General features: G+C 61.8%; 2 protein-coding genes across 8 annotated transcripts; one reads left to right on the plus strand and one right to left on the minus strand.

Moving 5' to 3' along the window:
- The first annotated feature begins 666 nt into the window (after positions 1-666).
- On the plus strand, positions 667-12,624 carry FAAP100 (FA core complex associated protein 100). Of its 6 annotated transcripts, none has more exons than XM_010354284.2 (9): positions 667-920; positions 1,034-1,158; positions 1,852-2,807; positions 3,687-3,843; positions 5,056-5,825; positions 6,860-6,996; positions 8,618-8,734; positions 11,124-11,210; positions 11,568-12,624. In XM_010354284.2, the coding sequence occupies exons 1-9, from the start codon at positions 756-758 to the stop codon at positions 11,697-11,699; spliced, it is 2,646 nt and encodes an 881-aa protein (XP_010352586.1). In that variant the 5' UTR covers positions 667-755; the 3' UTR covers positions 11,700-12,624. The 6 variants fall into 6 exon arrangements, with proteins under 6 accessions (XP_010352586.1, XP_010352589.1, XP_010352590.1 ...); XM_010354287.2 differs by having other exon boundaries at positions 5,056-5,411; XM_010354288.2 differs by having other exon boundaries at positions 701-920; positions 1,034-1,351.
- Positions 12,625-13,319: 695 nt separating this feature from the next.
- Positions 13,320-23,894, minus strand: FSCN2 (fascin actin-bundling protein 2, retinal). 2 transcript variants are annotated; one of them, XM_010354282.2, is made up of 5 exons: positions 22,559-23,894; positions 17,163-17,319; positions 14,363-14,484; positions 13,832-14,071; positions 13,320-13,742 (listed from the first exon to the last, which is right to left on the minus strand). In XM_010354282.2, the coding sequence occupies exons 1-5, from the start codon at positions 23,382-23,384 to the stop codon at positions 13,537-13,539; spliced, it is 1,551 nt and encodes a 516-aa protein (XP_010352584.1). In that variant the 5' UTR covers positions 23,385-23,894; the 3' UTR covers positions 13,320-13,536. The 2 variants fall into 2 exon arrangements, with proteins under 2 accessions (XP_010352584.1, XP_010352585.1); XM_010354283.2 differs by having other exon boundaries at positions 13,488-13,742; positions 13,832-13,999.
- Between the last annotated feature and the right edge of the window lie 631 nt (positions 23,895-24,525).

Below are 24,525 nucleotides of genomic sequence, written 5' to 3' on the forward strand. Positions count from 1 at the left end.
GCTCCGGCAGGTGCACCCGGACTCCACGATGTCTGCCCAACTTCCAAGCCCTGTTTTGCAGCCCTGCCCCTAGACTCTCCCTCAAGGGTGCCGGGCCTTAGCGGTCTTCAGATTGGCTTCTTAAACGGAGGGAGGCGGACCGGGGGCGGGGTTCCTTGGTCATTTACTTGTCAATGGTGTGCCTGGTTTCCGCTCTCTTCCGGGCGTGGAGGAGGTGTCATCGCAGGCCCCTCCATGGGCGTTCTCTGGTCAGTACTTCTCTCCTGGAGGAAGTGGAGAGCTGCCAGGAGGGAGAGGGTGGAGGTGCCTGCCCTGTCTCACAGTCATTTTCTTGCCCTTTGCCCCCTGCCCGTGGTGTACTCCCCGTCCCCACGTGTTCAACCACGGAGGGAGGGACGCGCTTCCACCTAAGCTGGCTCACACCGCTGGGCCCTGAACGTGGGGGCCGCCGGGGGGCGGCTCACGGAGCACAGGGCAGAGATCCATCGCTAGGATGACAAGAGCCGGCGCTGCCCCACCCCGTCCCCGGCTGGAGTGCGCTCCGGCAGGACTCAGGGGCTCTCCGAGAGCCCAGAGAATCAATGGGTTTACGCAAAAGCCAGAGGAGCGCAGCGCGGCCTTTCCCGCCCGCCCCCGGCACCGCCGACCGCTTTACGGCGGAGGTCGCGCCGCACAGCGGGCTGCCGTAAAGCGCTCCGAGGAGGAGCCGCCGCCGCGCGGCCGGGGCTCTTCACCCTAACCGGCCCGCGCTCACGATGGCCAGCGCCGCGCCGCGGGTTCGCTACCTGGCGGGCTTCTGCTGTCCTCTCGGGGGCCTGGCGGCGGGCAAGCCCCGCGTGCTGCACCACGAGGCGGAGGTCTTCCTGTCCACCGGGAGCGAGCTCGTCTACGTGTACGACCAGGAGGGCGGGCTGCTGACCGTGAGCGCCGGCCCGCGGGGGCGGGAGGGGCCGGGCGGGGGCGGCGGTTCGCGTGAAAATGAAGACCGCGGGCCCGCGCGTCGCGTCGGCCTGACCCGCGCCCCGGTCCGCAGGCGGCGTTCCGGTTCCCCGACCAGGTGTGGCACCTGGAGCTGCTGGCGCCGCGCAGGTTGCTGTACGCGCTGTGCGCCCGGAGGGGCCTTTACTGCCTGTCGCTGGACCACCCGGGCAGGAGCAGGTGAGGGCGGGCCCGCGGCCTCCCTCCCGCACGCTCCTGCTGCCCCCGGAATGCTTCAGAGCGAGCAGCCGCACCTCCTCGCTCTTGGGGACCCGGGCTGCCACCAGCTCTGAGCCTTGGCCGCCATCCCCGCCCATATCTGGAGCCCCTGCCCCCAACACTCTTGCTGCAAGTAACGTGCTCACAGTCCTTAGTAAGTGGGGTTCACATGGTTAAGCCTACTTCGGGGTGCGGGATCCTGTCTGGTGAGACACGCCCCCGAGGTTGGGTGTTTATTAGAGGGAGGAGACAGCAAAGGCACCGTGACCCCGAGCCAGTGATCAGTGGAAACCATCTGGGTCGGAAGGAAGCGAGCTCCGGGCAGCCAGGCCTGTCTTCAGTGCAGAGCCGGCAGCCGCTGACGGCGGCCCAGGCTGTAGAGGGGGCAGCCTGTGCACTTTGCAACCAGGGTCTCCGCCGGACGGTTCTGTGCTGAGGGTGTCCGTTCAAGCTGCTTTTGGATGTATGGTACTTCCTGTCAAGCGTGTCCTCCGTGGGGAAGGTGGGAGACCATGTAGCAGATGGACTGCTGAGCGGCCTTGAGGGTCACTGCGGGGACCCCTGAGCCAGACTGCTCCATGCCAGGTTATGGTGAATAGAACGTGGGAATCCCACCCTGCCCAGGCCTGACCAATGCGTCCCTTGTTCTCAAAGGTCTACAAGCCGGGATGACAGGGACAGCGAGGACGGTGACCAGCCTTCCCCCGTGATCCCTGTGGACCCCGATGCCTGCATCCTTCCCGATGCTGCGCTGTGTGCGTTCACCGTGCTGGACAGTGTGCTGGTCACCCTGGTGCAGGGTCCCGCCCGGTGGAAGATGCAGCTGTTTGAGCAGCCCTGTCCTGGGGAGGACCCCCGGCCAGGAGGCCAGATCGGTGAGGTGGAGCTGTCCACCTACACCCCCCCAGCTGGGGTCCCAGGAAAGCCTGCAGCCCCCCACTTCCTTCCAGTGCTGTGCTGTGTGTCACCGTCAGGCTCCAGGGTGCCATGTGACCTCCTTGGGGGCCCTGGGGGCTTCACACTGGAGGACGCCCTCTTCGGGCTCCTCTTTGGAGCTGATGCCACCCTCCTGCAGTCACCTGTGGTCCTCTGTGGTCTCCCTGATGGCCAGCTCTGCTGTGTGATCCTGAAGGCCCTGGTCACCTCCAGGTCAGCCCCTGGTGACCCAAATGCCCTTGTCAAGATCCTCCATCACCTGGAGGAGCCTGTCATCTTCATAGGGGCCTTGAAGACAGAGCCACAGGCTGCAGAAGCTGCAGAGAATTTTCTGCCTGACGAGGATGTGCACTCTGACTGCCTGGTGGCCCTTGGTCACCATGGCCGGATGCTGGCCATCAAGGCCAGCTGGGATGAGTCTGGGAAGCTGGTGCCCGAGCTGCGGGAGTACTGCCTCCCTGGCCCCGTGCTCTGCGCTGCCTGTGGCGGGGGTGGCCGCGTGTACCACAGCACCCCTTCTGACCTCTGTGTGGTGGATCTGTCTCGGGGAAGCACCCTGCTGGGCCCCGAGCAGCCCGAAGAAGGCCCAGGAGGCCTGCCCCCCATGCTGTGCCCAGCCAGCCTGAACATCTGCAGCGTCGTCTCACTGTCCGCGTCTCCCAGGACGCATGAAGGTATGAGCTGCTGTCTAAAATGAAAGATGGGAGCCCAGGGTGGAGTGCCTTTTTTGGCTGTCTGCTACCATCAGGCCGCCTTCCTTTCCTGGGCTTGTTCTTTTGCAACGCCGTCGGGTGTTGATACAGCCTAGTGGTTAACTCCCTTCTTGTCTCAAGGTCAAGCAGGGGCTGGTGGTGGGTCTATGCATTGTTCTGCCTCTGGGGTCTAGGGTGTGGCCCTGGGCCTGGTAGGATCTGAGTGTGCTGCTTGCTGGCTGTGGACTCGGAGGAAACTTGGGGGTCGGCCACAAGTGCCTCCTCGGCAGGTCTTACGTGGCAAGCAGCCCGAGGAGGTCTGTTCCGGACTCGCCTTTTCTTCCAAAGGCTGCAAACGCCTGCTCGTGCCATGGTGTGGCCTGCCTGTGAGTCTGCTCTGGACCAAAGGCAGATGGCATTGTGGAATTCTAGTTTTGTGTTTTCCACAGAAAAAGCCAGAGAGGGTTTTAGCTGTGTGTGCCCAATTTTGGGGTGAGAGAAATAGAGCCACACACCCCCAACCAGTGCATTTCCCCGAGTGTGCTCACATTGTGAGCGTGCTAATAAATCTCGCCACGGAAAATACGTACACAGCAGGAGAGGAGGACTTTGAAGGGAAACACCAGACTGTCTCCGCTGCGGAAGAGAGGGCTGCAGATGGGGTCAGAGATGGCAAGGCTCGGGGCCACCGACAGAAGCCCGGGGTGGGGACAGCGCCTTTGTCTCGGGACCTTCTCTTCCTCACTGGACACTGGTCTTGTCTTCCGACTTCTTTCCTGGAGCCTGGGGAAACACCTCTGAGTGTCACGCTGCTTGCCACTCCCAGTCTGCGGACCAGGCCCCTTGTGTGTCTGTCACCAGGTGGCACCAAGCTCCTGGCCCTGTCCGCCAAAGGCCGCTTGATGACCTGCAGCCTGGACCTGGACTCTGAGATCCCTGGCCCAGCCAGGATGACCACAGAGAGTGCAGGCCGGAAAATCAAGGAGCTGCTGTCTGGAATTGGCAACATCTCTGAGAGGTGAGCAGTTTGGCTTGGGCCGGGCAGAGGCTGGCACTGCCATCCTTGGGAGGTAGTGTCTCTGTGTGGGGTCGTCCTGAGTCTGCGTATCCTCAGGTGGCAATGGTCCAGGAGAGGCCATTACTTGGCCTTTTTTTTTCTTTTTTTTTTTTTTTTTTGAGACGGGGTCTCGCACTGTTGCCCAGGCTGGAGTGCAGTGGCGCAATCTTGGCTCACTGCAAGCTCCGCCTCCTGGGTTCACGCCATTCTCCTGTCTCAGCCTCCCGAGTAGCTGGGACTAGAGGTGCCTACCACCACCCCCGGCTAATTTTTTGTATTTTTAGTAGAGACAGGGTTTCACCTTGTTAGCCAGAATGGTCTCGATCTCCTGACCTCGTGATCCGCCTGCCTCAACCTCCCAAAGTGCTGGGATTACAGGCATGAGCCACTGCGCCCGGCCGTTACTTGTCCTCTTAAGATATCTTGAGAGCCTCAGGCGTCCCACTGTTTGGTGACAGGCTACCCAGCTGCCTCTGGAAGATGAGCCGGGACTGCCCCCCAGCACCCCACCCTTTCACCCTAGTGGGCCACAGGAGACATCCCCTGCTGCGTCCTCACCCTCCCTGCTCTCAGCGCAGGAGCCAGTGTGCTTTTCCTCCCGCAGCACTGGCCTCGGGGCGTTCAGAGAGAACACGCTGTGTGCATGCAGCATCCCCTGCACCTCTCACATGACCACTGGGGTCCTGAGAGTGAGGGGCCTGTCACCCCAGGTCCCTGTGGTTAGGGCTGTGTCTGTAGTGCCTGCCACCCTCCTGGCTTTTGCTGTAAAGGCTGCAAGGGATGAAAGAGACCCGCTAGGAACATTTTGGGGAGCCGGGGCGGGTAATGCACCACCTGGCCCCTGAGTGACCCAAATGTGGGTGGTGGGCTTCTCGAACCTGGCAGATTAGCCTAGGCCCCCCGAACCCCAGCTCCAGCCTCTTTCCGCTTTCCTCCTACAGCCCAAGAGGAGAGATCAGGTCAGATGGCTTGAGGCGGCTTCCAGAGAGGCTTGATGTGGGTGGGGCCGGGAGAGACGTGTTCCTGTGGCGGGGGCCCCCTCTCCGGCATGGCTCCACGCCCACTGTGTGCTTGTGGAGCCAGGTTCGGGGCCTACTGGGCCTGAGTCAAGATGTGGCACCCGGCGCTGTGGGTGTCCCCCCTTCTCCTGGGGGTCATGTCTGTCTTTCGCAGAGTGTCTTTTCTAAAGAAAGCGGTTGACCAGCGGAACAAGGCCCTGACAAGCCTCAACGAGGCCATGAACGTGAGCTGTGCACTGCTGTCAAGCGGCACGGGCCCCAGGCCCATCTCCTGCACCACCAGCACCACCTGGAGCCGCCTGCAGACGCAGGACATGCTCATGGCCACCTGCGTGCTAGAGAACAGCAGCAGCTTCAGCCTGGACCAGGGGTGGACCCTGTGCATCCAGGTGCTCACCAGCTCCTGTGCCCTTGACCTGGACTCGGCCTGCTCGGCCATCACCTACACCATCCCCGTGGACCAGCTCGGCCCCGGTGCTCGGCGGGAGGTGACACTACCCCTGGGCCCTGGTGAGAACGGCGGGCTCGACCTGCCTGTGACCGTGTCCTGCACGCTGTTCTACAGTCTCAGGGAGGTGGTGGGCGGGGCCCTCGCCCCTTCAGACTCTGAGGACCCCTTTCTGGATGAGTGCCCCTCCGACGTCCTGCCCGAGCAAGAGGGCGTTTGCCTGCCCCTGAGCAGGCACACAGTGGACATGCTGCAATGTCTGCGCTTCCCTGGCCTGGCCCCACCACACACACGGGCCCCCTCCCCACTGGGCCCCACCCGCGACCCCGTGGTCACTTTTCTGGAAACTTGTCGGGAGCCTGGCAGCCAGCCAGCAGGACCCGCCTCCCTGCGGGCCGAGTTCCTGCCCCCATCTGTGGCTTCCATCAAGGTGTCAGCGGAGCTGCTCAGGGCTGCCTTGAAGGACGGCCACTCAGGTTGGTGGCACTGATTGGCTTTCCTCAGCCTTGGGGATTTTTTTTTTTTTTCCTTAAAGAGACAAGAACTTGCCGTGTTGCCCAGGCAGGAGTACAGTGGTGCAGTCATGCCTCGCTGCAGCCTGGAGCTCCTGGCCTCAAGTGATCTTCTCATTTGGACCTCCCAGAATGTTGGGATTACCTGCATGAGCCACTCCACCCCACCCACCTCGGGCCTGCGGACATGGGCTGTTCCTCCTTCTTCCAGGTGCTCCTGTGGGGCAGCCTGGCCCTCCAGCCCAGCGAGCTCTGCTCAGGAAATGAGCTTCGCCTGCATCCCGTCCGCTGTTGGGGTCTGGCCTTATGTGGGGCCCTCTCACCATGTATTTCTTTTCAGTTTTGTTTTTTAAACCTATATATGGAAGCGTAACCTAAATACAGCAGAGTCACAAAGGAGCCAAACTGTGAGCTTCATAGCACAGGCACCCGGGGAGGGAGTCAGCTGCACTCACCCCAAAGCCCGGCACCATTCACCAGGCGTTTGTGAGCTCCACGAGATGGAGTGGGCGGTCCCTTCTTCGTGTCTGTCCTTTGCTCCCCCATGTGTGTGAGACCCTCTGTCCCAGGTGCAGATGTCTCCGTTCTACTGCAGCTGGGTATTTGGATGGTTTCTGGATTTGGGCTTGTGCAGAGAGGGCAGCCGCAGCCATCCCTGGGGTGTCCGCCCGGCGCTGGGGCGGAGCTGCCTGCTCCTAACCTCAGCCCCCAGGCGCATGGCCGGGTCCCCCAGAGTGAGGTTTTCACCTTCCACAGATTGGAACTGGCCCCACCCATCGCAGGGCTTGTTCAGCAGAGGAAGTTGAGCAGTGGCCTCCTTCCTTTCTCTGAGTCAGCTGGCTGTGCCACAGCTTAGGGTGGGGCTGTGGATAGCTGGGATGCTTAGATGGCTCTGGGAAGGGCACTTGGGGGCAGCCATGCAGATGCCCACCTGGTAGGATTGGCTGAGCCCGCCTGCTAGGATCGGGCTGAGCTCTTGGCCTCTGCCTCCCCTCCAGGTGTGCCCCTGTGCTGTGCCACCCTGCAGTGGCTCCTTGCTGAGAATGCTGCTGTGGACGTCGTGAGGGCCCGAGCGCTGTCTTCCATCCAGGGAGTGGCCCCTGATGGCGCTGACGTTCACCTCATCGTCCGAGAGGCAAGCAGGGGTTCAGGCAAATGAGCCTCGGCACCAGCAGTTCTTGGGGTGGGGCTCCTGGGCTGGAGCTCGGGAGGACCCCTCACCCTGGACGGGGGCCCGGCAGCCTTTTCCCGAGCTCCCCAGAGGACTGTAATGTGACAGTTTCCCCTCATGCCAAGCAGACCCTACTCAGGCGGGGAGGGCCTTGCAGCTCAGATCCCCGAGGACTGGCCCTGTCCAGCCCTGTCCGCCATGAGGGCCCCCTTCCCCTGTCCATTACTGAAGTCATAGCAGGTTCCACAGTGCTGCTGGCAACACCTGTAGCCCAGGAGCAGCAGCCCCACTAACCCCCTGCACTGCTGGAGGGCTCCAGACCCGTCGCGGGAGCTGCTGAATGGCGAATGGCACTGCTGGTCTACAGCCCCTGTCATGCCCACCTTTCCAGAGACCCATGACCTCCAGCACACCCTCACGTCCCACCAGCAGAGGCTCTTGCAGGGTAGCCCAGGCTGCCAGGACACGTGTGTCCCTGAGGACGGGCAAGGCTGCCTGGGGCTCAGGGTCTGCACTTGGTTTTGGTTTTCGTTTTCATTTTGGTTTTTTTTTTTGAGATGGAGTCTCGCTCTGTCGCCAGGCTGGAGTGTGGTGGCGCGATTTTGATTTACTGCCATCTCCACCTCCTGGGGTCAAGCGATTCTCCTGCCTCAGCCTCCTGAATAGCTGGGACTACAGGTGCCCGCCACCACACCCAGCTAATTTTTGTATTTTTAGTAGAGACGGGGTGTCACCATGTTGGCCAGGATGGTCTTGAGCTCGTGACCTCAGGTGATCTGCCCGTGTCGGCCTCCCACAGTGCTGGGATGACAGGTGTGAGCCACCGCGCCCGGCCCAGAGTCTGCACTTGGAATCGAGCCTCGGCCCTCGGGTGCCTTGACTGCCCACTGCGTGGCCCTTTCAGCCCAGATGCTGGGTCTGTTGGTGGCCCTGCAGGTCGGTGCTGACAGCCTCTGTAGGAGAGCCGCAGGTGACTGTCCTTTCTGGGCTCCCTAGGCCCCTGGCGTCTCACCTCCTGTGTGGCGTGTGGAGAATAAGCCTGGTTTCCTGGCTCTTGGCCTGTTCTTGCCATTCTTTGTTGTCCAGCTCAGCTCAGGCCAGCCTTCCTAAGGGACAGGTGGGTGTCCCATAGACAGGCCTAGCAACTCCCAGTGCCCACAGCGATGCCCTAAGTCTGCTGCCAGAGGTGATCTGTGATGCCTGGTGTGGGGGGACAGGCCTGGGCCCCCCAAGGGCATGCAAGATCTACATGTAGGTTGTGCACAAGGCATGTCACTGCAGTGGCCTCCTGGAGCAGGCCCCAATCTGGCTCAAGGCCCTGTGTGAATTCCACAGGTCTGAGGGATGGGGTCTCCCTGGACACATCTGGGTGCAGAGCAGGTTCTTGCCATTGGCTGGTGGCTGGTTCTTCAGGTGAAAAAGTTAAACTAGGGTACTGGGCTCTGCTTCCTTCAGGATATAGGACAGCCCAGGGCAGGGGGTTGGCCTCACGTGCTGCCAGCTGGGGAGGCGTCTGTGTAGCCTGAGCCCCCCCAGGCAGGTGGGGGTGCCACAGGCAGGCAGTGAGGTGGCTCCTGTGTTGCAGGTGGCCATGACCGACCTCTGCCCAGCCGGGCCCATCCAGGCCGTGGAGATCCAAGTGGAAAGCTCCTCTCTGGCTGACATTTGCAGGGCACACCATGCCGTTGTCGGGCGCATGCAGGTATGTCAGCCCGCTCAGGAAGGCGGCCAGGATCTGTGGGTCGCTCACTGAGGTCTGTGCATGGAACCCTGTAGCTGCTGGCCACGGGGTCTACAGCTCCCTGCACAGGAGTTGCAGGAAGATCCAAGCCTGCTCTGCCGCTGAGTGCAGTGCTGTGCAGTGTTGTGCAGTGGCGCTGTGGGCGATGAGAGGCATGAAGTGGACCCTCTCAGGAGGCCAGTGCTGCTCCCCAGGTGTGCCGTCACCCCCAGGCTACGAGGCCAGTGGGCTTGTATTTGTGACCTGCGAGGTCAGCCCAAGGTTTCCTCCCGTCTCTGGCTGGGCAGAGGCTGCATAGAGAGGCCGTGGCCTGGGCGTGGATCCTAGAACAAGGTGCTGGGAGCCTCCACGTCTTTGCCAAGAGAGTGGAGTTTGCAGCTCCCCCCACTCACAGCCCCAGCATTCCCTGGCACAGGACTAGCTGCTTCCATGCTGTGCCCAGAGCCAGCTTGGGCCAGCGGCTGCCAGATCTGAGAAGAAGCTCTCCAAGTTCCAAGCTAAAGTCTACTTGTGCCCTCAGCAGGGCAGCCGTCACACCCACCTGCTAGAACTGTAGCGCAGCTTTGGCCCACACGGTGGGTCTGCAGCAACCCTAGAAACCGGTTCTGGAGTTTCTTGTTAGGGGTGGTCCCTGCCTCGGCTCCACCTGGGCTTATCAATGTGCATGCCCAGGCCTCCCCAACCCTGCGACCCAGGGCCTATGGCCTGACGCCAGCTCAACCCCCGTGGGCACTGTGGTGGCGCTTGGAGACGAGGCCCTTCTGCGAGCAGTGGCTCTGCCCAGCCCCGGCAGGCGGCTCAATGGCCGGCCCCAGTGAACACGTCAGCTCACACAGCACCATGACCCAGAGATTTCGTTTGATGCAAGGACCCTGCACCCTACACTTCCATGACCCTGATGAGCATGTCACGCAGCACTGTGACCCCAGTGATCTCACGGCACCACGATGGGGGCTGCCTGGGCTTGGGGATCTTGTCCTGAGTGCTGGGGGCACCACGGGGATCTCCAGAACTGAGGTGTTGCCTGTCAGAGGAAGCTCTGCCCACTGGGCCATCTGGCCCCCAAGAAAGTCCCGTCCCTGCCAAGAGCAGAGCTCCAGCCCCTGGGTTTGCGTCCAGATTTCTCTCTTCTTACAAGGACACAGTCATGTGGGGTCAAACCCACTCCAGCGATCTCATCTTGATCATCTGCAGAAACCCCATTTCCAGACGCAGCCACGCTCTGAGTGCCGGCACTAGGGCTTCCGCATGAATCTGGGGGGTCCTGAGTCAGCCCACAGGAGCCCACGCACTGCTGCTGCCTCCTGGACACATCTCATATCGGGCTGCAGACCTTAGTGTCCCCCAACAGCTAGGTGCCCACCCCGCGAGCAGGAGTGCTCTCAGGACCCTACTCAGCACACAGCAGCTACCAGCACTTCTGGGACCCCAGGCAGGCCAGTGCTGCCCCTCGGGGCATCGGGATCTTGTCTCAGTTGCTTTGCTCCAAGAGCCTGCAGGATCCTCACTGCCCAGGCTCATCTGGAAATTTAGTTGTATTTATTTATTTGTGTGTTTGAGATAGAGCTCCGGCTCTGTCACCCAGGCTGCTAGTCCAGTGGGGCGATCTCGGCTCACTGCAACCTCTGCCTCCCAGGTTCAAGTGATTCTCCTCCCTCAGCCTCCTGAGTAGCTGGAATTACAGGCTCCTGTCACCAGGCCCGGCTAATATCTTTATATTTTTAGTAGAGATGGGGTTTCACCATGTTGGTCAGGCTGGTCTTGAACTCCTGACCTGAAGTTATCTGCCTGCCTCAGCCTCCCAAAGTGCTGGGATTACAGGCCTGAGCCACTGTGCCCGGCCCATCTGGGAAATGTAGATCCAAGTCCAGGGAGCCGGGGCCGCAGCCCACCCTGGGCTGTGCTGCGTGACTGAGTGAATGGCCAGACCAGGGTCTCTGCATAGGATGCCAAGGCAGTTCCCTGGCTGGTCTGTGCTCCTGAGTGGCCTGAAGCCCAGGATGGGAGAAGGGGGCAGCAGGCAGGTTTGGATCTGCGTAGAGTATGGCTCTTGGGGACAAGGAAGGGCCCAGTAGTGGAGAGAAAAGAACCAAACAAGTTCATTTCCAAGAAACTGTCAGGCCAGGGGCTCTGTGCCCTGCCGGTCTGGAGGGCAGGAAGTCGAGGTGAACAGTGGGGTGGAAAACAGCAAAGCAGCTGGGGGGGTGCCAGGCAGGGAGGTGGGGATGGGGGGGTGCCAGGCAGGGAGGCAGTGCTGGGCAGATAGAAGGAGAGGGTCACCTGCTCTGAGGGGTGTGGGGGCAGGTGCTGGGGCACACCCTCTCCAGCATGTCCCCTGTGTTCCCCCCAGACGATGGTGACAGAGCAGGCCGCCCAGGGCTCCAGCGCTCCTGATCTCCGTGTGCAGTATCTCCGCCAGATCCACGCCAACCATGAGGTGAGCACCCAGTGCCCTGGGTGATCCCCTCCACCTGGGTAGCCAGGAGCGCCCATCGGCAGGCCCTTCTCCAGTCACCCGGAGTCTGCAGAGTCCTCGCAGTGCATGGGCTCAGCTCCCATGGGCCTGGGGCAGAGTCTGAGTGACCACAGCCCTTCCTGCCCCTCATCCTCCTTGAGGGGCCGGGTGTCCAGGCCAGGCTGCGTGTCCCATGTTTTAAGGTTCCAGATGAGTGTTCATCCTCGGACCACCTGTCACTTCCCAAGTATGGTCCTGCGAGTGGTGGGTCCCCCAGAGGCAGCCAGTGACATTCCCAGGGCCAGTTGGGGGCCTGAGCTGTGTCTGTTCCACCTGCAGACGCTGCTGCGGGAGGTGCAGACCCTGCGCGACCGGCTCTGCACAGAGGATGAGGCCAGCTCCTGCGCCACCGCCCAGAGGCTGCTGCAGGTGTACCGGCAGCTGCGCCACCCCAGCCTCATCCTGCTGTGACCAGTAGGGTCTGCCCTGGCCACGGCTCTGATTACGCTTCCAGCCTCTGTAACAGCCCCCCAGGCCTTCGTGGTTTTAGAGGAAAACTGAGTTGGCCTGGCCAGAGTCGTCAGGGAGGGTGTGACCTGGCCACGTGAGAGCAGAACACTCATGAAAGTGCTTGAAGGCCGTGAAGCACAAAGCAGATTCTGATTGGGAGCAACCAAGGTGGGCTCTGAACCTGGCCGGTCCAGCTTCGCGTCCTCTGCTGGTCTCTCCTCTGACCGCGGCCGCAGCCCCTGCACTCCCCTTCCTCACTGCTGGGCAGCCTTCCCGCCACAGCAGCAGCCCGAGGCCAGGAGGCAATGCGGTGCATTCTGGACCCTAAGGGCTGGAGAAACAGGATTTCTGGGGTTTGGACTTGGGGCAAGTTTGTAACTGTTGCTGCCACACCACCAGGAGCACCAGCTGCCCCTCTGGGTGGCACTACCAGGCGCCCCACAGTACCCTTTGTCACACTGTTCACACCTGCCTGGCTGCCCACTCTGGGACCCCGAGGTGGGAAGGGGCTCCCTGAGACCAAAGCACAAAACAGCATGCAGGGAGCTCCTGCAAGTGCCCGTGGCCTTGCGCCACACCAAGGAAGGGCCATCGGGTGGCCTGTGGCCGGAATGCTCAACAACTAGGTGCCCCCGGCCAGGGCTGTACCCAGCACTGTGCACTATTTTCAGGGCCACTCGGTGGCGCTGTGGCCTGGGGGTGCCCTGAGCCCCAGCCCCCAGCCCCCTCCCTCAGACTGGGCTACGGCCCGCCTCCTGGTGCTGGTGTTTTCATCTGGGGAGGGTGCTCCTGCCGCTCCCGCCATAGGCACTGTCCGCGAAGAGTGCAGGTAGGAGCCTTGAGGTGCTTCTCTGCTGTGACAAACGACCCTGTCTGTGAAACTTCAGGCCTCGGCTGTTTTTTCTCACCCCTTCCCACCCTCTCACTGGGCTCCCTCCAGAGTCATGGCACTGCTTGGGAGCCCCCAGCACCAGGGTGGCCTCCAAGGAAAAAGTGTTCCCTGTGACCCAGTTACCCCTGAGGAGGGCTCTGCTCCACGGGGGTATCTGGGAGGCCTGGGGCCACTGCCTGCTCTCCTCTGCCTTCCTCGCCATGGAGTGGGAGGGGCCCCTGGGGTGCTCCTAGTCAGGGTTTGTCTCCCTCAGTGGTTGCCACATCTCAGGGAGCAAGGCCCCCCGGTGACACTCCAAATCCAGCCTTTTCAGTGGGGCCACGGCCTGTGTTGCTGGGAGAGTTGGGGCCGGGTGAGCCACCCACCGAGTTGGGCCTGCACCCCTTAACGGTCCCATCCGCACTGTGCTCCAGGGCCGTCTTCTGCCACCCTGGGCAGGAGCCTCTGGCTCTGACCTTTGTCCAGCGCTTGTGCCCGTGTCTTGCTCTGAACGTCAGGGGAGAGCAAGGGGTTGCCAGGAGCTAGGGAGGGTTGAGGACCTAGGTTGGGGAGGGGTGGTGTCCAGTGAGGTCATCTGTGATACGTGTTGGTGGCATCGCCCCACCCAGGCTCAGTCCGCCACCCGCCCCCAGCCCCCATCTTCCCCACGTCCTCAAGACCTCCCCTCTGCCCCACCTCCACCGGCCTGGGTCACCCTGCCCGGGTCACCCTGCCCATCCACAAGGCAAGGCCACCTCCTGGACCCGAGTCCCTGGGCACTGGGAGGTTCTGGGCGCGCTCTGGTTTGGGGAAAGCTGTGGGCCTCCTGCCCCTACAGCTGCAGGACCCTCAAGCGGCACCCGAAGCCCACGCGCAGCTGCGGGACGGACACGGTTTAATGCGCGATGGGCTGGTCCGGGCGCGGCCTCAGTACTCCCAAAGCGCGGTCCCGGCCGGTGCGTCGGCGTCGGCGCGCAGCAGGCCCGAGGCGCCGCCGCGCAGGTACTTGCCGCTCCGGGCGCGGATGGCCAGGCGGCCGCGTTCGCGGAACTCGAAGACGAAGTCCTCGGGGCGTTCGCCGTCGCTGCACACGCTGCCGTGGCTGCCCGTGTACCAGAATCCGCCGCCGCGGCCTGGGCGACGGGACGGCGTTGGCGGCGGTGCCCAGCCCAGCGCCCGCTGCGACCCCCGCTCCCGCGTGCCCACCCGGCCCGCCGCGCACCTCGGATCTGGTAGGCGCCGTCGCTGAAGCTCAGGTGGAAGACGTCGTAGACGGAGCGGTTGGTGTCCAGCTGGTTGGAGCCGCGGCGGTGGCAGACGAAGCCGTCCAGGCCGCGCAGCACCAGGATGGGCCGGTTGATGAGCTTGAGGGTGAACTCCTCGTCTTTGCCTGGCAGGGAGAGCGTCTGCTGCGCTGCCCCTCCCGCCACCTTCCCTGTCCAGGCCGGGAGGGGAGGGGCCCCTGGGAAGCGCCACACCTGGACTTAGGGGCCCAGGCCTGCCATTGCCTCATGTGCGGCCTTGGCAAGGTGCCTAGGGGGTTCCCGGCAGCGGAGAAAAGGACACTCCCATAAGGACCTAACTGTTTCCCTTGCCAAGACGGTTATCTTGACTAGCAAGTAGGACTCCATGACAGCAGCCATTCCACGGTTTAGGGAGGGTCCAGCTCTTCGTGGAGATGGGGTGTCTGGGCAGGTGCTGTCCCTGGGTGGAGACAGCCCCTACCCCAGTCCCTGGCAGGCAGAGTGCTCACCCACAAAATCGCTGATGGCCGCCAACTGCCCATTCTTCTTCATGCACACGTAGCGCCCATTGCTGGCTTTGAGTGCCACCCGCCGGCCGCGCCACTCCATCTCAAACATGGTGTTGGCGGAACTGGAGGGAGCAGCGAAAGGTCTCAGGACAGCAGGAGATGGGGGTGCAGGGTATCTCTTCCCTATCCTCCTCAGGTTCCAAGGAGTGGGACAGGAGCCTGCCCTCCACTGACACACCCGCCACCATCAGGAGCTACCTGGCCCCAGTGGGCTTTCCTCTCTGAGTGAGCTGCCACGCAGTTCTCATGGCCAAGGCAGTGATGGTGGCAGAAGTGATGGGAATGGTGATGGGGATACAGATAGGGATGGAGATGGGGATGGTGGTGTGGATGGTGAAGATGGGCACGGGGATGGTGGTGGAGATGGGGATGGGGACGGAGATGGGGGTGGGGATGGTGGAGATGGTGATGGTGGTGATGGGGATGGGGATGGTGGGGATGGGGATGGGATGGGGATGGTGGGGATGGGGATGGGGATGGTGGGGATGGGGATGGGGACGGAGATGGGGATGGGGACGGGGATGGGGATGGTGGTGGGGATGGGGATGGTGGTGGGGATGGGGATGGTGGTGGGGATGGGGATGGGGATGGAGATGGGGGTGGGGATGGGGATGGTGGTGGGGATGGGGATGGGGATGATGGAGATGGGGATGGTGGAGATGGTGATGGTGGTGATGGGGATGGGGTTGGGGATGGGGGTGGTGGGGATGGGGATGGGGATGGTGGTGATGGGGATGGTGGAGATGGTGATGGTGGTGATGGGGATGGTGGAGATGGTGATGGTGGTGATGGGGATGGGGATGGTGGGGATGGGGATGGGGATGGTGGAGATGGTGATGGTGGTGATGGGGATGGTGGAGATGGTGATGGTGGTGATGGGGATGGGGATAGGGTTGGGGGTGGTGGGGATGGGGATGGGGACGGAGATGGGGATGGGGATGGTGGTGGGGATGGGGATGGTGGAGATGGTGATGGTGGTGATGGGGATGGTGGAGATGGTGATGGTGGTGATGGGGATGGTGGAGATGGTGATGGTGGTGATGGGGATGGGGATGGGGACGGAGATGGGGATGGGGATGGGGACGGAGATGGGGATGGGGATGGTGGTGGGGATGGGGATGGGGATGGTGGAGATGGTGATGGTGGTGATGGGGATGGTGGAGATGGTGATGGTGGTGATGGGGATGGGGGTGGTGGGGATGGGGATAGGGACGGAGATGGGGATGGGGATGGTGGTGGGGATGGGGATGGGGACGGAGATGGGGGTAGGGATGGGGATGGTGGTGGGGATGGGGATGGGGATGGTGGAGATGGTGATGGTGGTGATGGGGATGGTGGAGATGGTGATGGTGGTGATGGGGATGATGGAGATGGTGATGGTGGTGATGGGGATGGTGGAGATGGTGATGGTGGTGATGGGGATGATGGAGATGGTGATGGTGGTGATGGGGATGGTGGAGATGGTGATGGTGGTGATGGGGATGGTGGAGATGGTGATGGTGGTGATGGGGATGGTGGAGATGGTGATGGTGGTGATGGGGATGGTGGAGATGGTGATGGTGGTGATGGGGATGGTGGAGATGGTGATGGTGGTGATGGGGATGGGGATGGGGATGGTGGGGATGGGGATGGGGATGGTGGAGATGGTGATGGTGGAGATGGTGATGGTGGGGATGGGGATGGTGGGGATGGGGATGGGGATGGTGGAGATGGTGATGGTGGTGATGGGGATGGGGATGGGGGTGGTGGGGATGGGGATGGGGATGGTGGAGATGGTGATGGTGGGGATGGTGATGGTGGGGATGGGGATGGTGGGGATGGGGATGGGGATGGGGATACAGATAGGGATGGAGATGGGGATGGTGGTGTGGATGGTGAAGATGGGCACAGGGATGGTGGTGGAGATGGGGATGGGGACGGAGATGGAGATAGGGATGGGGATGGTGGTGGGGATGGGGATGGGGATGGTGGAGATGGTGATGGTGGTGATGGGAATGGTGATGGGGATACAGATAGGGATGGAGATGGGGATGGTGGTGTGGATGGTGAAGATGGGCACGGGGATGGTGGTGGAGATGGGGATGGGGACGGAGATGGAGATAGGGATGGGGATGGTGGTGGGGATGGGGATGGGGATGGTGGAGATGGTGATGGTGGTGATGGGGATGGTGGAGATGGTGATGGTGGTGATGGGGATGGGGATGGGGGTGGTGGGGATGGGGATGGTGGGGATGGGGATGGGGATGGTGGGGATGGGGATGGTGGAGATGGTGATGGTGGGGATGGGGATGGTGGTGATGGGGATGGGGGTGGGGGTGGTGGAGATGGTGATGGTGGTGATGGGGATGGGGATGGTGGGGATGGGGATGGGGATGGTGGAGATGGTGATGGTGGGGATGGGGATGGGGATGGGGATGGTGGAGATGGTGGGGATGGGGATGGGGATGGTGGGGATGGGGATGGTGGGGATGTGGATGGTGGGGATGGGGATGGGGATGGGGATGGTGGAGATGGGGATGGGGATGGGGATGGGGATGGTGGGGATGGGGATGGGGATAGGGATGGGGATGGTGGGGATGGGGATGGGGATGGTGGAGATGGGGATGGGGATGGGGATGGGGATGGGGATAGGGATGGGGATGGTGGGGATGGGGATGATGGTCATGGGGATGGCAATGATGGTGGGGATGGTGATGGTGGTAACGGGGATGTTGGAGGAGGGAGGGATGTGTGCACTCACGCTTGTGTGGCTGTGGCCTGAATGCCCCCATGGGTGACCAGGGTCCAGTAGCCCCCAGTGCTGGAATAGAAGGTGCACTTCTTTGTCTCCTGGTCAATTTGCATCAGGAAGGTCTCATGGTCTAGTTCATCATCCTGATTGGCTGAGACGTTGACCCCTGGAGGGAGGAGATGGGGAAGCCCCTCACGCCTCTCCTGGGTAGGGAGCAGGGGATGGGGGCATGCTTTTGGGGGCACCCCTGAAGCCAGAGGGGGGTCTCATCCAGAAACCTCTTGACTTGAGAAGATTTGGAAGGCACCTCTCAGAGAGCCTGGGAACCCTGCCCCAGGGCCATGTGTGCCGTCTGTGGACCCTGCACACTGTCCCCAAGGGAGCCGTGACCTCCCTCCACACCCCCAGGAGCCAGGCCCTTCTGCTTGGCACAGCCCCCACTCTCTGCTAATCAGTAATCAGCTGGTAATCTCCTTGCCCTGCTCTCTTGACCCAGGGCTTACACCAGCCTCTATTTATAATTCACCCTAAGCTGCTGGGTGGGCACAGGCAGGACCTAACGATGGGGATGGTGGGGATGGGGATGGTGATGGGGGCACCCCTGGGCACCAGGCAGGGGCTGGTCCCTGTCACCTCTGCAGAAGCCCCAACCATCTGTGCTTAGTCTCCCAGGACCCCTGGGGGAGGACAAGACTGCCCTGGGCACCATCTGAGGTTCCTGCGAGGGGATGGAGCATGGGGACAGCAGACACCAGAGCCTCCCCAGGATCTTCTGTGAACTGAGTCCCTGGCTCCTCCCACAAGCCACCTCCCTGTTTCCATGGCAACTGGCCACTGGGAGTGATGTATCAAATTGTGGAGCCCCCCCACGAGGCCCAGGGACTCTGGTGGCCTGTCCAGCTGGGGACTGGGAGGGAGTGATGGGCAGAGCCTCACAGGGCCTGAGGGTGGGGCCAGATCCCATCCCACTCTGTCCCCAGGGGAGAGGGCACCAGGCTATGACTGTGCCAGAGAGCTTGGGACCTGTTCCCTTCTGCCAGCCCCAAAGCTGCCCCTCACACCCCAGGCTGGGGTCTCCCTCACACTCACCACTGATCAGATGCAGAGGAGCGCCCAGCATGTCCCCTGCACTGTGGCCGAGCATTCGTGCCAGCATCCCCACTGCCACCAGCTCTAGCTCCTGGTAAGTACTGAGCTAAGAGCAGCTGTCTGGGCCCAGTGGAAGGCAACACTGACATGGTGCCCGGGGGTAGCAGGACCCCTCAGGAGGAGGGGCCCATGAGGGGCGTGGGAACGCCGTCCCTGCGGGCACTGAAGGAAGAGTAGGGGTAAAGCCACAGCATCGCAGGGCTGCCCCCGCCACCGCGCCTCCCGGGCCAGCACTTTGGTGTCCCTAGTGTTGCCCCCACACCTCCTTCAGACAGAATGCTGTCTGGGGCTGCCTCATTCAGCCATCTGCTTCCAGAGAAATGACCTCAAAATAGGAGAGGAGTGCAGTTGGCATTGGCCTGGGCAACACTGGTTTTACCCAACTCCAGAGGGGCTAGTTGAGCAGCTGGGGGACTCAGTTCTGGCCAGTGAGCATGAAGAAGTGTCTGCTAGGACTTAGGGGAGAAGTTTTCTTACTCCTGAGAAGACACAAGCAGAGCCAGTGCCTCTTCCTCTGGACTTGGTCCTGCCTGGATGTGAGGCCTGGAATACCAGCAGCCACATTACGACCATGAGGGCGTCAGGCTGAGGTCAGAGCTGACCCAGGAGAGTGGTTCAGCAAAGAGGTAAGAACGGAGGACCCCGGGGAAGCTGCTGAGCGGGTGATGGTGGCTGCCTGGGAACCCACCATGCCCAGGGCTCTGGACTCCCGTTTCAGATGATTATGTCACTGCTGGAGCCAGCCTGTGGCCAGTTTTCTGTTACTGGCAGCGTCGGACACTGCCTGCCATGCTGTCTGCCGGCAGAAATGAGCAGGCTCTGGCTGATGGGGGGGATACATGCAAGCCTGGGTGCTCACTCCCCTCCCAGGGAGAAGAGAGGCTTAGGGGCTGCCCAGCCAGGGAGATGCCTCGATGAAGAGCCTGCCATGTGGCCGCTCCACAGAGGCCGGGTGGGGGGTGACACTATGGCACCTCCCAAGCTGCAGCTGCCTTGGAAGCTGGGGGGTTCCATGCCCCAGGACTGAGATGCCATGTCCCACTCCCCACAGCACTGGCCACCAATCCAGAGCCTGAAACACCTGGTAGCCAGGTCCTCACCCTTGGCCCTGTTGAAGGCAGGGAGGTGAGTGGCTGCTGCTTCCTGCTTCTAAAGTGGGAGATGGGAGCCGGTCTTGAGTAGGGGATTCTCCCTCAAAGGGACGACGGGATCAGATGCAGGGTGGTTGAGGATCAAGAGACTGAAAAATGGTCCATACAGTCCCCATCCCTCCACCAATCTTACTATCAGCACCCCTCCATCACCATCACCGTTACCATCATCATCATCACCATCACCATTACCATCATCACCACCATCACCATCATTACCATCACCATCACCACCATCACCATCACCTTCATCATCACCATCACCACCATCATCACCATCACTGTCATCACCATCACCACCATCCCCATCATCACCACCATCACCATCATTACCATCACCATCATCACCATCACCATCATCGTCATCACCATCATCGTCGTCATCATCATCACCATCCCCACCACCATCACCATCACCACCATCATCACCATCACCACCATCCCCATCATTACCATCCCCATCATCACCATCACCACCATCACCATCACCACCATCCCTCATCACCACCATACTCACCAGTCATACACCACACTCATCAGCACCATCATCACCATCACCATCATCCCCTCATCACCATCACCCACCATCACCATCACCATCATCACCATCACACCATCACCATCATCACCATCACCACCATCACCATCACCACCATCACCATCATCACCATCATCACCATCACCACCATCACCATCATCACCATCACCACCATCACCATCACCATCATCACCACCATCATCACCATCACCACCATCACCATCACCATCATCACCATCACCACCATCACCATCACCACCATCACCATCACCATCATCACCACCATCACCATCACCACCATCCCCATCACCACCATCATCACCATCATCACCATCACCATCACCACCACCATCATCACCATCACCACCATCACCATCACCATCACCATCATCACCATCACCACCATCACCACCATCACCACCATCACCCACCATCACCATCACCACCATCACCATCACCACCATCACCATCACCATCATGACCATCACCACCATCACCATCACCACCATCACCATCACCACCATCACCATCACCATCATCACCACCATCACCATCACCACCATCACCATCACCGTCACCACCATCCCCATCATCACCACCATCATCACCATCACCACCATCCCCATCATCACCACCATCATCACCATCATCACCATCACCACCATCACCATCACCATCATCACCATCACCACCATCACCACCATCATCATCACCACCATCACCATCACCACCATCCCCATCATTACCATCCCCACCATCACCATCACCACCATCACCATCATCACCATTGCCATCATCGCCGCTGCCACCACACTGTCACCACCGCCCTCACCTCCATGCCACCATCCACGTCACACCACCACTGTCGTGGCCGCTGCCATGGCTGCCGCTTTTGAGTCTGCTTCCCAAGCTGTCCACTTGCAAATACCTAAAGGTCCAGTGTCTTTGGCTCCCTGGAGGAAGCATTCTCACTACCACTGTCCCACTTACCCCCTTTAACCTCCTCAGGATTGCCACATGCCTGGGCCTAGGCCCAGGCCAGCAGGCATTGCAGCTGGACTGTGGGCTGTGATGGGAAGGAAGGGCATGGCCATGCATCCACCGTTGAACCCTCACTCCTAGGACCCTGTCACTGCTGGGCCAGGCCCGAGGACGCTGACTGCAGGTGCAGGACCCCATAGCCATGGCCGGGCTCCCCTCTCAGTGTGCAGGGTGGGGCCTCTGCTATCTGGCCCCAGAGTATCCATGTGCCCAGAGGGCCTGGACATCCATCAGGGCAGGGGCTTGGTGGGCACCTGGGAGCTGCCAGGAGATAGGGGAGCTCTCCTTGCCCAGCTGATGCTGGTCTGGAGAGACCCGAGTTGGGAGGAGGAGCTCCAGGCACCCGGCTCTCCCCACCTTGCCTCTTCAGACTACCTCAGATCCACTCTGGGGTGCATGGAGCCAGGAGCCCAGGTGGGTAGTGACTGCCCAGGCCAGGGCGTTTGCCTCAGAGCTCAGCTGGTGGGGAAGGAGGAACTGCTGGGGTTCACCCCATAGGCGGTGGAGGGAGTCACGCAGGGAGGCAACTGGTGACCCAGGAACTGGGGAGAGCCAGGCCACGCCCCACTGGGGCAGGGAGGTGCCTCCCCACCAGGAGCCCAGGCCCCAGGTGAGGCCACCTGCCCACTGTGTCCTCCAGCACTGGAGTTGACCTTAAGCCCCCCAACTCCTGAGGACGTGAGGCTCCACTGGTCAGGCACATGGTGGTGCTATCCCTACCCTACCCTGGGCTCCCTGCCCTGCCCTGGGCCCTTCCCTAACTTCCTTTAAAGGCCAGAAAACGCGGCCGGGCGCAGGTGGCTCACGCCTACAATCCCAGCACTTTGGGAGGCCAAGGAGGGCGGATCACGAGGTCAGGAGATCAGGATCATCCTGGCTAACATGGTGAAACCCCGTCTCTACTAAAAAATACAAAAAAATTAGCTGGGCGTAGTGCCGGGCACTTGTAGTCCCAGCTCCTCGGGAGACTGAGACAGGAGAATGGCATGAACCCGGGAGGCGAAGCTTGCAGTGAGCCAAGATCACGCCACTGTGCTCCAGCCTGGGCGACAGAGCAAGACTCCCTCTCAAAGAATAAATAAAGTCCGGAAAATGGGGTGGAGGAAGAGAAGGGGAAATATGGGCCCCCCACAGCCTCCTGCCCACATGCCCCTCATGGCACCAGGTCAGGCCTCCTGCCCCTGCTGGGCACTGCCCATCACCTGGCCCACACCTCTCCAGTCTTAGACTCTGCAGCTGCCCAGGGCTTGGCTAAGACATTCTCCAGCTATGCTGAGAAAGGCCGGCAACCCTTGCCTCTGACCCTGAAGCCACCACCCCTCAGTGGGGGTCCTCTGGGCATGGCCGGAGGCCCACCCACCCGACCCTGAGTGGCCACACATGTCCCACATGGACCCCCAGCCCAGAACAAACATGTGAACACATAGACACGATGCCACTCCCCGTGAGACTCCCACGGCCTCTTTCCCGAAGCAGGGGGGGGGTCCCAGCACCCCTCAGGAGGTCACCACCTGTGCCCTCATTACCTTGCCGCACCGAGACGTAGCGGCGGTTGGCAGCCACTAGCACCACCTGAGGGTGACTCTCCTCCAGGTCGAAGAGCTCGTCCTTGCTGGGCCGCGTGTTTCGGCCGGCCTTGAGGGTGCCAGCAGGCCCCACGGGTGCCAGGTAGCGGCCGTCGCAGTCCTTGAAGGCCAGCTTGCCCGCCTTGAACTCCAGTGTGTAGCAGGCCCGGGGCTCCGGCTCCCAGACCAGGCAGCCATCGCTGCGCAGGTAGCGGCTGTCACAGGACTTGAGGCAGTACCGTCGGCTCCGGAAGATGAGGGTGAGGAGGGCGTCCACGCCCCAGGGCTTGTCACCGTCCGCAGCCATCTCGTCCTCCCGCGGGCACAGGTGCACGTAGCGCCGCCGGCTCACGCTCAGCAGGTGGGCCTGCGGGTGGATGGCCAGGTGCACGGTCCACAGCTCGGCCGGGGAGATGGCTGTGGCAAAGCAGGACAGCTGGTCCTCGGTGCCTCCGAAGAAGCGGCCATGCGGCTCTGACTGCAGCGCCCAGCGCCCATCTGCCTGTGGCAGGACCAGGAAGCGGCAGTCACGGCCCGGCTGCTCTGCCTGGCAGGCCACGCGCCCGTCCTCTTCTGCTGACAGGTAGCGGCCCAGGTGGCTGCTGCGGAGCAGCACAGCGGACCCTTGTCCAGGGTCGGGCTCCAGCACCCAGGTCTGCTTCCTCTTGAGGCTGGGCGCCGAGGCATTGACCTTGAATCCGAAGCCCTCGGCTGTCAAGTAGCGGTCAGTGTCGTTGACAAGGCCAAACTGGATCCTCAGCACCTGGTGCAGGCCGTTGGTCAGCATCTTCAGGCTGGCCGGGTCCCCGGAGGGGCCTGGGACGATCCCTCTGAGTGCTCACGGCCCCCGTGGCCCCCCAGAACCCCGGGTCGGCTCAGCTGGCCCACGGCCCCCAGACCCAGCCGGCGTCATGGACCCCCTGCGTGCTCTGACCCGCCTCTGACCTGCGGCAGCAGCCTGGGAAGCTCTTAGAGGGCCCGAGGGCAGCAGAGGGCGGGCGGGGAGAGCGGATCAGAGACGTGCAGCTTAGGAGCCGTACTTTTCACTACTCTGAGCTTGGATTTCAGCCACTTCTGGATTGCACAGAGTCCAGAGCCTGAGGGCCCGCAGGGCTGGAGGGCAGGATTGACCCGTTTCCTCACAGCGTAGGCCCAGCGCCCCTCTTCATGGCCCTGCACCTTTCGGCCTCTCGTTCCTGCCCACCTTCTCCAACTCCGCGTGGGCTCCCAGCCTGGGCCAGCCCTTCCTGATGTAGAAGCTGCCCGGTGGAACACTCACGGCTTGGCCGCAACCCGATCGCCGCGTGTACCCTCGGTGGCCGCCAGGCCCTCAGCCGGATCCAGTTACTGCTTCTCTGATTCCTGCTGCCAGGAGCACAGCAAGGACCCCACCCACAACCTACAGCCAGGTCATCTCCACCCCAGGCCAGCCTCTGGCCACGCTGCTCAGGCCCCAGAATGACGCGCACTGGACTGCTGCCCACACTGGAGGGTGGAACACAGTGGCCGTGCAGCCCTGCAGGCAAGGGTCAGGGTCAGAGGCCCCATTCTGGCCTGGCCCCAGCACACTCCTGTGCACTCTGAGCAAGTCGCTGGGTCCTGAGGCTGCCCTTCCTGTGCTGTGAGCTGGAGTGAAGCCAGCCTCACTTCACTTTGGAGTCTTTACGGATGTGGATCCAGGAGGCTGGTGGGACGCTGTCCACCCCATGCTCCCAGTGGTGACCCTTGGAATCTGGGAGAGGATGAAAGCCAGCAGGCTGGGAGAGACTGGAAGTGGTCACACCTGTCCCCAGCACCTCCCTGCTCTGGGCCACCTAGCTGCACCCCTTCCCCAGAGCCTGAGGGGCACTGGGCCCTGCTCACCGTGCCTGACGCCCACACCTGCCTCAGGGGCTCAGAGCCAAGTAGTGAAACCAGAGCTGCCCACC

This window comes from Rhinopithecus roxellana, chromosome 19, assembly GCF_007565055.1.
Source record: "Rhinopithecus roxellana isolate Shanxi Qingling chromosome 19, ASM756505v1, whole genome shotgun sequence".
NCBI classification, from domain to species: domain Eukaryota; kingdom Metazoa; phylum Chordata; class Mammalia; order Primates; family Cercopithecidae; genus Rhinopithecus; species Rhinopithecus roxellana.

What these genes read in the sequence shown, in the direction of transcription:
- FAAP100 (XM_010354284.2), top strand. Translation starts at nt 756, where the DNA reads ATGGCCAGCGCCGCGCCGCGGGTTCGCTACCTGGCGGGCTTCTGCTGT. An exon ending in AGGAGGGCGGGCTGCTGACC is followed by an intron (nt 921 to 1,033) that starts GTGAGCGCCGGC and finishes CCCGGTCCGCAG; the next exon opens with GCGGCGTTCCGGTTCCCCGA. An exon ending in AGATCCACGCCAACCATGAG is followed by an intron (nt 11,211 to 11,567) that starts GTGAGCACCCAG and finishes TTCCACCTGCAG; the next exon opens with ACGCTGCTGCGGGAGGTGCA.
- FSCN2 (XM_010354282.2), bottom strand. Translation starts at nt 23,384, where the DNA reads ATGCTGACCAACGGCCTGCACCAGGTGCTGAGGATCCAGTTTGGCCTT. An exon ending in CAGGCCACAGCCACACAAGC is followed by an intron (nt 14,485 to 17,162) that starts GTGAGTGCACAC and finishes TGCTCCCTCCAG; the next exon opens with TTCCGCCAACACCATGTTTG. An exon ending in CGGCGCCTACCAGATCCGAG is followed by an intron (nt 13,743 to 13,831) that starts GTGCGCGGCGGG and finishes CCCGTCGCCCAG; the next exon opens with GCCGCGGCGGCGGATTCTGG.